Genomic DNA, 12,597 nt, shown 5'->3' on the forward strand with positions numbered 1-12,597 from the left:
CCATTCTTCTATCTTTGTGTTATTGTACGCTGTTTTGAATAGCTTCCAGGAATAAAATAACCCATCATGAAAAAACAAAAATGTTGCTCTTAACATCCTTTGTATATAGTTATTTGATGATGGCCCTGATTCATGATTAACAAGCTAACATGCTGTAGCCTACACATGGTGTATTCAGTGTTCCCTTGGCACAGACATCCTATCACATGCCTATTATCAGTTTTAGACACGAAAAATTGTAGCTTTACAAGAAAGTGTTACTTTTTGTTAAGAACATTTCCATCCCACAAATGGGACAGAAGCAATGAGAATAGCTGGAAACACAGTACTGGTGGAGTTTTATAGTGCAACTTTAATGATGTTTAAATATATATTCATTCCAGGATTTCACTGAGAAATATTTTTGGAAATGTTTCTTTAGGAACTTTAATTACCATCAATGTATTAAAAAAATAACGGAATTTCTGTCCAGATGGCATGATTAGTGGTGTTCTTCAGGAAAAAAAAGTTTTTAAAACATCAATATCTGTCTTACATTTTAGAATTACATTTGAGAAAGAATCAAAATCTGTTTACAGTGCATCACATTAAAGATCTAAGTTATTTCTTAGTTTGATTTGAGTCCCAAAGAGCATCATTCTTTTAAAAAAGTAAAGCCATGTGCTTAATAGGCTTCCTCTGGATTTTGTCCCTGATTAAGTTGAAGATGCACCTGCTGACTCTGCTCACTGCAATAGAACTGCCAAAATAACAGATAAGGGAGCTGGCCCAGATTTTATTTGTATTTTTCAAGATCTCGTTATTTATTTAGATATCATTTCTGGCATCTGGGACTCTTATAACAGCCTGTACAGTCTACTAAAAAAGAAACATGCAAACACAAAACATTAAAAACCCAACAATTATACGAGAAATTCCTTCCAGTAGCCATAATAAACTTAAAAATTTCTATATGAATATGCGAACTCTGTGCTCCTTCCCCTTCCCTTCATTCTGTTCCCATCCAAACTTAGCATCATGTTTGATTTTATTAGTGTATTTATTGCCTAGGATAGGAAACTCCTCATATATTCAACCAAGTAAAATATTTCTATAATAATAGTAATAATAATGTTAAAAATTGCAAATGCCTACTTTGTCACAGTTGTTCTAAGTGTTTTATATATAGCAACCATTTTAGTGGATCGTCTGTAGGGGGGTGGAGCTTAGCTTCCTCTCCCTAGTTCACTTAACCTGGGTGACACCAATAAGAGGTAGGCAATGTTTACAAATGATTTACTTTGATGTCAGTAATAAAGGTTCTGTACCATGAGCTACTCTCAATGAAGAATGGTAAGGGTAACCCAATGAAAAAAGTACCTTCCTTTGTCTATTAGCTTTTGCCATCTTCTTTTGCAATTATAAAAAGGTTTGTTTTCTCTTCATTTAGATAAAGTTGAGATCTCTCTTAGTCTTAAATCCTCCCCTCCCCCATACAATAACTAATATATGACAAATGGGGTTTTCTACTTTGAGTCTTTCTTTCTTTCCTCTTTCTTTCCTCTTTCTCTCTTTTTTCTTTTTTTGCTTGTACATGGTCCCTACATTTTTTTCTTCCTTTCATAATGTTTTATTCAACACATTCCCTAAACTTCCTTTCCTCAGCTCAGATCTTTTGTACTACAGAAGAATTAAGACAACCTAAGGCACTCCACAGGGCCCTTAAGAGAGGCAGTGGCTTAAGAAAGGGGTTCCCCTAAATCAGCTGCCACGAACAAGCATGCCAGCCCCGCCCCCCTTCCGCTCCTGGAGGTTCACCCAGCACTCGGCCTTTATGAGTTACATTTCCAAAACTATACAACTCTCAGCCCACCACAGCAAAGCTTTCTCCCGGAACAACACAACACAGCACCCTCTACCCCACTCCCTGGAAACACAGAGCTACCGAAGCCGGCGGCCCCTCCCCAGATCTCGCCTCGGGCATCCTTTGGACAGGCTGCTTCAGGATCCCAGATCCACGCGAAGGGAGGGCGAAGCCAGGGCAATTTCCAAAGGCCCGGGCAGGTTCAGGCTGCTGGTAAACTGTGCCCCGTACACTCACCGCCACTCAAGCCCTCCAACACCGCAGCCAGCGGCCGCTCTGAATCAAGGTTCCAAGTTTCACAGCTCCCTTTGAGATGCGAGCATCCGGGCAGCTGGGAAAGAAGGGTTCTGGGCGGAGGCCGCCACAACTCCCAACCTTCTGGCAAAGCTGTCCCTCTGGAATTAGACACGCCTTGGCGTTTCGGTTTAGTGCGCGGGGCGAGAGGGAGATAGAGGAGGGGAAGGGAAATAGGAAGGGGTAGGGTGTGGCGATTCTTGGAGGGAAGGGGCAAGGGAGAGTCACATCTTTGCCCTGGGTCTAGGGGCAGAAGGCCTGCCCGTCGCTTTGTTGTCAGCGTCCCCTGTCGCTGGAGCGCGCCGGGCGCACAAACACGCCCCCCAAAATCATCCCAACTGGCCAAGCGTGCCTTACAGCCCCCAACCCCTTGCCAGAGGAAGAAACTTGTACACAGGCGCGCCAGCAGCCAGGAATGCTGCTGTGTTTCTGAGGACAACTTTGAAAGCCGGGAAAATGATGATAATGAAATAAAAGGATCAATAGTATTTTGTTTTCTTCCTAGCCTTTGGAAAAATAAAATTTCTGTCCTTACCAGTCCCCTAATATTTACAGCTGCCTGTGGCGAAGGGGGGTTAAGGCTGGTGCTCAAGAGAGAGAGCGAGAGATAGATACACAGTGGAGCTGCAAAGAAGGGGACCGACTGGGGGACCCGAGTCCCCGACGCCATTTGCGGGGCAGCGACGCCCTCCCGCCTTACCTGTGGATGCAGTTTCCATGGCAACGGGCGGCGGCCGGGCGGGGCCCGAGCCCAGTTCCCGCGGCGCAGCTTCCCCGGCCCCGGCGCCCAACCCAGGTCCGGGCTCCCCCGCCTGCGGCGCGGGCTTGGCCCCTTGCGGCGTCACCGCTTCTTCCTCCCCCTCCCCGCGGCCCCCGACCCACTGGGACCCGGGGCTGGCGAGCGGCAGCAGCTCTTCCTGGGGATCGGGCGGCGCGGCCATGGCTGGCAGCTCCCCGAGCGCGGCGACAGCGGCTTGGCGGGGCCGATGTGCAGTGACCGGGCGGGCGCTCCCTGCTGCTGCCCCCGCCGGGACTCCGGGCTTGGGGAGGTTGCGGTGTCAGCGCCGCCGCCGCCGCCGCCGCTGCAACTCCGGCCGAGCTGCTGCCTGCCGCTCTCCGCGCTTCAGCTCCTCCTCCTCCCCCTCCTCTTCCTCCCCGCCCCGCCGCGGCCGCCGCCGCCGCCGCCGCCGCCGCCTGCGCTCCTCCTCCTACTCCCGGCGCCGCCGGCGCTGCTGCTCGCTACTCCCAAGCCTGTTATTACGCAGGTGAAAAAGGCCTGCTTGGTCCGAGTCCTCCTTTGCACACGTCAGCCCCCAGTCTGCTCATGGCAGGCCTACATTAGGGGATGTGCCAAGTCCACTTGAATCTTCCTCTCATTTGGGGAGGAATTAGAGAGGATGAGCAGGTAGAAGCAGCCCCCAGCTGAAGCGTGACTGATTAGGCAAGCTGCCCTCCCAACTCGTAAAGTTAAACCCGGACTGGTGTCCTGGGACCCGAGGCAAAGAAAGGAAGCTGGAGCCCTCAAGGCCACTGTTCTGAGGCTGACCAGTATCATCTCTGGAGGGGACTGGTCTTCGCGGGGAGGGGTGGAGATGGGTGTTCACAGATGGAGACGAGGGAGTCTGCAACCCGGAGGTTAAATGCTGCATCCTCAAACTGTTTCCAAAACAGAACCGAAAATAGTGGAGTACAGGAAAAGAGCTATCAGGAGAGCCTCCTATAGCCTCTGATTCCTCCCAGCACTGAGGGTGAACAAGACAGCAATAGGCAGGACAAAAACAACTTATGTTTCCTTTCAGAAACCCTGAGCCAAAGCCATACAAATTATAAGCTCTCTGTGCAGTCTGTTTAATTTGAGAAGCTGGACAGTCCAGGAAGCTTGCTGCTGCTTCCCGCCCGCCCCCATTTTCCTTTACAGCTCTCTCTGATAACATGGAAGATACTTGACAAACAGAAACTCAGAGGAGGGAAGTGACTTGGCTTATAATGTATTGTTCCTATATTCAGATACATCTTTTCAGACAAGACTTGTGCTTTATTGGTTCCTAAATCGTCTATGAAATGATGTGGTTGGAAACAAAAAGTAACACACAATCCAACACACGAGGTGGAGGAATCAGCCCATCCACTGCTCCTTCTCTAGAAAAGGTGGGGCATTTGGCAAGCTACTGTGAGACTTTGTGGGACTAAGCCACCAAAGACATGCTGAGAATTTCATTTCTATCCATTTTTTTTCATATCTGTCAATTTATATATTCAAAGGCCAACTTCAGCACCATGCAGATGCTCCTCAAAAATGCTAAAAGCCTGAATTCTGCCCAACCCTTTGTTCTATTCGGTAACAATAAATTAGAGAAAATGTGTTCACTCAATAGACAAGAAATATGGCCTACTAGGGCCAAATACCCCTGGGGATGTGATGATCACCAAAATTTTACATTATTGATATTTTCAAAAATTATGAAGGACATGTTCATTGGCTTCATTGTGGTGATAGCTTCCCAGGTGTATACATATGTCAGAATTCATCAGGTCACTTACTGTAAATACGTGCAATTTCGTATATGTCAATTATACCTCAATAAAGCTATTTGTTAAAGTTACCCCCTTCCACAATAAAAAAAAAATTATTGGTTAACCTGAACCATCATGGTTTTCAAAATCTTTCCATGGGAAAAATGAGCCTGTTTAAGAAATCTTTAAGGTGAAAAGCTATTGCACTCCTGTCTTTCCATGAAGCTTAACCCTTTCATACAATCAGGGGCATTTGTGAGTTTTTAAAATCTATTGTTTAGGACATCAAAAATACGAGATGGAAATTTCTCACAGTTTCATTATTGGTAACATGCTAAGAATATAGAAAATTAGTGGTATAACATTAGATGGTTATCTATGGGTACTGATTATTTGAGAATTGTTATGGTAAGGGAATTACATACAGAATTATATAGAGAATATTGTTTCTTTTAGAAACACTAATGAAAGTCATCATTTTAAAAAACTGGAGTAACTATGCAGGCCTCACAACTTCCTTATACCTAAACTGGTAATGAGTTTTGGGATACAATTCCAATTCTTTTTCATATTTCATTGGATACTGATTGATACTCTAATTGAGATTGTGTAGAAGAAACAGCCAGTTAAAGTATATTTAGATTTTACTTACTAGAGAAAACAGAAGTTTTCCATTTTGATTAATAACTTTCATTTCCATGAAATTCATTTCATTGAAATTCCATTTTGATAAATTATTCTATTTTGCTCTGCTGAAAAGAGATGTTCACATGCTTTAGTTTTAGCAATTGTCACAACTATCTTTATTCATCAGATTCTACCACTGGATGTGGACAAATACCTATTTGGGTGAAGGAATTTTCAAGTTTATGCTATGGTTCGAAATTACCAGTGTCTATCACTATCATTGATTTTACATTCGCACCCCTGTAAACTGACAAAGCTTGACTAATTTGAAGGTGTATGGGCATAACACACAGTCAGCAATGGGATTCCAGGGCTTGCAGATTTGCTCTAAGTTATGAGTTGTTCTAAAATGCTTTCTAGACAAAGAAAAATGGGGTTGGCACTTTTAAAGGAGTTGTAGCAAGGAGAGTTGAGACAAAAGAACTGCCAGGTTTTGTCTTAAGCTATTGTTTTTTGGAAGAGAAGTTTTGTTCACTGTTTCAAAAGAAGGAATCTGGTGAGGAACATTTATTTAACATTAGCTTCTTAACTTAGACCAAAGCTTACATCATGGGGAAAGGAGTGTGGGGACATGCAGAAAGAGCACCACAAGTAACACTTTAACCAAGATGAAATCCTTTCCAGCCTTAATATGAAAGTTATTTAATCATTCTGTGCCTAAATTTCCTCAGTTGTAATCTGGATATTTTAATAGCACCTTCTGCACAGAATTTGGGGGAGCACTAAATGAGCTGACATAGGTAACACATGTTATTAAGATGTAATTGCACATGCCAAATTATTTCCAGAAAATGGTTTATAATGGTTAGAGCTCTGCGTGGGTATTTATATTTGTAAAGACCAGAGAGTCAACAGCAACCACTTCAGGCATTCAAAGCAAATTAGAGGGGCTTCCTAGGTGGCACAGTGGTTAAGAATCCACCTGCCAATGCAGGGGACGCGGGTTCAGTCTCTGCTCCAGGAAGATCCCACATGCCGCGGAGAAACTAAGCCCGTGCGCCACAACTATTGTCAATGTGTTGCAGCTACTGAAGCCCATGTGCCTAGAGCCCATGTTCTGCAACAAGAGAAGCCACGGCAATGAGGAGCCTGCGCACCACAACGAAGAGTAGCCCCCACTCACCGCAACTAAAAGAAAGCCCGTGCACAGCAAAAAAGACCCAACACAGCCAATTAAATAAATAAATAAATAAAAACAAAGCAAGTTAGATAAGGAATGATATTGAGCGACTATTGATCTGTTTCTACTGGTAGTTTCTATATTCTGAAAGGCAAACCTTATATAAAGATAACATACTTCCAAGGTTCTCCTAAGTAGTTGTGTAAAACACAAACATGTGGGCATGTACACATATTTCAACTTGCCATTGCTATATCAGGAACGGCAAATAAAGCTCACTGATAGATTAGTAACGAATGCTCCGGATGTTGTGTGGAGAAAGAGTCTTAGATCACATTCAGAGTCAGTAAAAAAGAGTGTCTAGAAAGGTAAGCAATAGCTACATTCAGGCAAGTGAAGGGGGTATAGCAGCACATGCCAAGTATTTGCCTTGTCTGGTTTATTTAAAAGCTTTTAGCACCCAAGCCAAGGCTCTACTTTTGAACCTTTTTAAGAGAGAAGGCAACTGTGGAAACACTCCCATCCACTTCCTAAATGAGTGTTTGGCCCAAGATAAGCCTCACCCTGGAGCCTCAGATTTCCCTGAAATCATTATGTGTGGGGTTGCTTCAGGGCTTAATTTGTCTCTGGAGCATCCAGCTCATTTTGCAACATGGTTTTCACTCTTCCACAATGTGTAGAAGCTCTTGAATTTGATCAGGGGGAGTTCTCCAATTCCTACTGCAATGAAAGACTGTTTAGATGGAAACTAATTTATAGAGGCTACAGGCTGGTGCCCGCGACAGCTGTGTTTTCTCCAGGAGACCACTACATCATTCACAAATGTCACATAGCACATCTGGAACACACCAGGCTCCTTTGTCCATGGGGAGTGGTTGCTGTTACTTAATCTGCCATCCAAAGGGATAAAACATAGATGTTTCTAATGTCCTCCAGTAGGGGTGGGAAGAAGAGAGTTGATCACTTTTCACTGAACTCAGTATCGTTTTTCCTATTTAATTTGCACATCTGAGTAAAACTGCAAAGACTTTTTAATTTCTTTGGGCAAAAACATGAATCAGGAGATCTGTAACTTGAATTCTCCATGCTTTGGACTCACAAAGCATCTTTTAAAAGTTCTGAGCTTGAGAAGCAAACCAAAATATATACATGATAAAGGTAAATTTTCTTTGAATACGTTCTTCGAAGTTTACAAACAGATCTCATTTAATACATGCACAAGTACATGCTTTTAATTTCCAAAATTTGATGAGATATGGTATCTCATTGTAATTATTTTTTCTTTATTTGATGACCAATGAATTTGGAGTTTTTTCATGTGCTTCTTGATAATTTGTATTTCTTTTTTAAAATAACAGATTTATTGAGATATAATTTGCATACAGTACAGTTTAAAGTATATAATTCAGTGATTTTAACTATCTTCACATGGTTGTGCAATCATCACCACAGTCAATTTTAAAACATTTTCATCACTCAAAAAAGAAACCTCATACCCATTATCAGTCACTCTCCACCCCTACCATCTCATATCCAGTCCTTGGCAATCTCTAATCTGCTTTCTGACTTCATAAATGTGCCTGTCCTGGACCCTTCGTATGAATGGAATCATACCATATGTGCTCTTGTGACTGACATTTCTCTTAGCACAAGATTTTCAAACTCCATCCACGTTATAATATGTATCAGTGCTCCATTTCTTTTTATTGATGAATAACACTCCATTGTATGGATATAACACAATTTGTTCATCCATTCATCAGTCGGTAGACATTTAGGTTGTTTCCACTTTTTTGATTATTATAAATAATGCTGCTATAAATGTGTGTGTAAATGTTTTTGTGGGTATGTTTTCTTTTATTTCGGCTATATATCTAGCATTAGAATTGCTGGGTCACATGAGAACTCTGTGTTTAACTACTTGAGGAACTGTCATACTGTTTTCCAAATCAACTACCCTATTTAAAAATCTCATCAGCAGTTTATGAGGACTTCAATTTCTCCACATCATGGTCAACGCTTGTTATTATCTATCCTTTTATTACAGCCATCCTAGTGGGTGTGAAGTAATATCACATTGTGGTTTTGATTTGCATTTTCCTGATAGCTAATGGTGTTCAGGATCTTTTTACATGAGCTTATCGGCCATTTGTATATCTTCTTTGGAGAAATGTCTATTCAGATCCTATGCCCATTTTTAAATTGGGTTATTTTACTCTTAATATTGAGTCATAAAATTTCTTTAAATATTCTGGATACAAGTCCTTTATCAGATATATGATTTGCAAATATTATTCTTTCATTCTTTGGATTATATTTTTTACTTTCTTGATGGCATCCTTTGCAGGACAATTGTTTAATTTTTATGAAGTTCAATTCATCTATTTTCTCTTTTGTCACGTGATTTTGGTATCATATCTAAGAAACAGTTGCCTAATACAAGGTCACAAAATTTACAGCTATGTTTTTTTCTAAGAGTTTTATAGTTCCAGGTCTTATAATTTAGTCTTTGTTCCATTTTGAGTTAGTGTTTACATATTTTGTTGGTGATTTTTCTTTCTCATTTTGTAAATTGCCTTTTGTGTCCCATGTTTACTTTTCCCATCAGGTATTTTTTTCTCAAATATTTTTAAATGCTCTCTGTATTGTATTTTTGTCATTTATGTTGCAGATATTTTTCACATTTTATTCTTCAGGATGATGAGAAAACCGAGGTTCTAAAAAAATCTTCAAAGACTTCTTCAAAACCACATGGCTAATGCAGCTGTTATTAAAGTCTAAGTCTTCTGATGCTATACCTCATGCTCTCCAACTTAAAGGTCCTGACACGGTATAATCAATTTTTCAATTTGTACGCAGTATGTCATTAACAATAGCCTAGATCAATAGAGCTCAAGATAAACTACAGAGTAGTCAAGATTAGTGATCACAAACTACATTCAAAGTATTCAGAATTAAAGCAAAATCGCTAGCATCAAGCCTGAGGGTTGGAGTGTCCCAGCCAAAGTCAGAACCCTGGACAGCTCAGTATGAGACTTAGCCAAAGTTAGTTTTCTTCTAACTTCAGACTGTAATCACTGCAACACCAGATTAGTGGTTGACTCATACTTCTGGGGGTTAGTTCCAATTTAAGGGGCTCTGGCTTTATTCATATGGCCTCAACCTCTCTTGGGGAAGGGGGTCATACCATCTTCCAAGAGTCTGATTGTCAGATGACACACCTTCATCTCTGGGCCTGAAAAATATGTTAGGAGAGCCCAGGGCCCCTGGGGCTTCTCTGGGGTTAACCTGGTCTGAGGAGGAAATGTTTTCTCTCTTTCCTTTCTTGCAGCTCTTTATCCATAAAGCTGCCTTTTCATCAAATTTGAGGACTAGGCAGGAAATCCACTATAAGTGGGGACCTGAAACAGAACTTGGCAGAAGCTTAAGTTTACATAAAGATGCCAAGGGAATTAAGGGGAATACTGAGGTTAAAGGGCTCAGAGTCAGGCTGTATTTATAATTCCATGTACACCACAATATGAGTTTGACCACTGATGTCACAGAGAAGATAGGACCACACAAACTCTATGGCTTGTATACCTTATGAACTGTCCCGTCATTGATCATCTATCTCTCTGAGCCCTATTTGGTGACAAGTGTAAGACAGTGATAAATCAAGATAAGCCTATCATAACCAGGAAAATAACCTGAGTGAAGGTCCTCATGATAGTAGAAGGTTCCAAACAGAAGTCCTTAACCTGAAGATGCTCCAGGATATCTACACATAGTCAGTAAAGAGAAATACTTACTTCACTTAAATAAATAAGCAAAAAAGAGAACATTGGGCTCTGTCTCTTTGAAATGGGCTTAGCATCATAGAATATCACTCAAGGGGTTAGCGTTCTGTTTTAAAAGCAATAGGCCAATTATATAGAGAAACAGTTGCTCTGTGGAAGCATCTAGATGATACTCTGGAATAATGGTATTCTTCAACAGAATCATGGCTTTCTGTGCAACTTCACTTTGGAGAATTTACAAAGATCTTACTGCCAAATGTTGCTCCTACTATAGCTTGTCATTGGTATTGGAAATTCAACATTTTGACTTTATAATTTTGGAAGTGCTGTTGTAATATTAGCATCCCCCCCAAAAGGTAACTCAGTATTCACAGTATTAATATCTTATAGTGAATTATCAGATAGCTTTACTAAGCTGAGCTTAGATTTTGATAAGAGGAAGAGAAGAGCCAGCACTTCACACTGCCCAAGGAGGACAGCATGTGGGATTTCAGCTGCAGACCCTTAGGACTTAGAGGAAGATGCTTAACTTCCCCAAGGCAGAATATATTTCAGCAAATTATGGACATGCTCAACAATCCTTGAAGATTGTAACAGTGTAGCAGAAATTATCTCTACAATTGTGAAAATGTTTATAATGGTCCAGCAATTTACCATTAGACCATTTGGAACACACAGCCTTGTAGATCATCATAGAAGGGGGAAAAGGGAAGAAAAAGTGTAGAATTCTCATCTGTTCCAAAATACCTCATGCTGAAAGTTTCACATATCACTTCTTATAGAATATATGAGTCATACGCCCCAAGTCTAATGGCAAAGGATACCAGGAAATATAAAGAAATACGTGGAATATTTGGTGAGTCTTCTAAACTTTGTTCAAATATTCATACCAGGCACTTTGGGAATACAAAGATGAATCATCTTTTCAAAATGTTTATCATCAAACTGTGGAGATAATAAAATGTGCCTATGAATAATCCAAATCCAAAGTAGAAGGTGAAAAGCCCCAGGAAAAAGGCTCAGATAAAGTGTGATGGCAAATTACTGCAATGTGGAGATATCAAGAAAAGCTTCATGGGAAGAGAGGTATTTGAGCGAGGCTTTGGAAGCTGTAGGTTTTGTACATGAGGAGCTGATAAACAGAGATCATTCTGATCTAAGGAACAGCAAGGGCGTGGAAGAGAGCAATTATAGGGCACTTACAGAGAAGAGTGACTCTGTACATTTTTCTAGAGCAAAAGGTAGGTAAATCGGGAAATAAAAATAGAAAAATTGGTTGGGCTCAGATTGTGAAGGGCCTAGAATGTCAGGTTAGGGTGTTTGGATTTTTTTTTAAATAAGAGCTTTCATGAGACATAAATAGATGTCATTCAGGAAAAGACAGCAGCAATGAAAATGGATTTGAGGGGAAGAAAAGGAATGACAAGGAGGCTGGCCAGCAGGCTATTCAACTTGTTTTGATGAAGGACACTGAGAAAGAAGAAATAATAATATAAATGGAGAACAAATATTAGAAATATTTCAATCAACTGAATTTGGTACCTGACAATGTAGGAAAAGTAAACATTGATCTAAAGAATTTGGGGGACAGACAATTCATAAATGTCATTAATGGAAATTTAAAAACACAGGAAGAGAAGCTGGTTGTAGAAGAATAACTAGTTAGTGTTTGACCACACAGAATTTAATGTGCAGATGGGACGTTTAGGCGAAGGTATCTAGCTGGCTACTAGAATATCAAAAGGAGGTCAAGGTCAAAGCTGGTGATTGAGATTTAAGCATCACCTAGGTAGAGAGAATAATCTAAGTCATAAGGCTGGATAAGTCTGCCAGGGGAGACAGTATATCAAGATCTGAGAAGCCGGCCAAGAGCACATCCTTAAGAAATACATATTTATCTGAGTTCAAAGAAGAAAGAATATCCAGGGAGACAGAGGGAGCATACTCAAAGGAGGAGGTTCAAATGTGTGAACCTTCAACAATGTTTAGTCCTACAGCGAGCCTGATGATGATGACTGAATTGGCCATTGAATTTGGCCACTAGGAGGGGCAGGGAAGAAAGGTGATCCTTGCTTAAAGAAGTAAAGGGAATAAAGGAAAGTTTGGGCCTTTAGAAAAGAACAGGAAAAACATATAGTCTAAGGGGGAGGATACAATGGAGAGGGGAAAACTGTAGATTCAAAAAAGGACAGGAAATAATCAATGAAGCTAGTAGATTAAGATGGAATGAGCACTTGGTTCTCCTTGTCCACTATACCTATTGCCCCCAAAGAACCTCCCCCTCTCTGTCTTTGCCTATATACTGAACCATTTCATCTGGACCCACCACAACATCACTTTCTGGTCTGTTCCTGCCTTCC

The 12,597-nt window shown here is 41.1% G+C and overlaps 1 protein-coding gene across 1 annotated transcript in view; it reads right to left on the reverse strand.

Moving 5' to 3' along the window:
- The window catches only part of RTN1 (reticulon 1), a 242,867-nt gene extending 239,715 nt beyond the window's left edge, over positions 1–3,152 (reverse strand). Inside the window, exon 1 of the mRNA XM_057733608.1 lies at positions 2,838–3,152. Coding sequence (XP_057589591.1) covers positions 2,838–3,078 — 241 coding nt within the window. The 5' untranslated portion in view covers positions 3,079–3,152. The remainder of the gene's footprint in view (positions 1–2,837) is intronic.
- Between the last annotated feature and the right edge of the window lie 9,445 nt (positions 3,153–12,597).

Source organism: Hippopotamus amphibius, chromosome 4, assembly GCF_030028045.1.
Source record: "Hippopotamus amphibius kiboko isolate mHipAmp2 chromosome 4, mHipAmp2.hap2, whole genome shotgun sequence".
Taxonomy (NCBI): Eukaryota; Metazoa; Chordata; class Mammalia; order Artiodactyla; family Hippopotamidae; genus Hippopotamus; species Hippopotamus amphibius.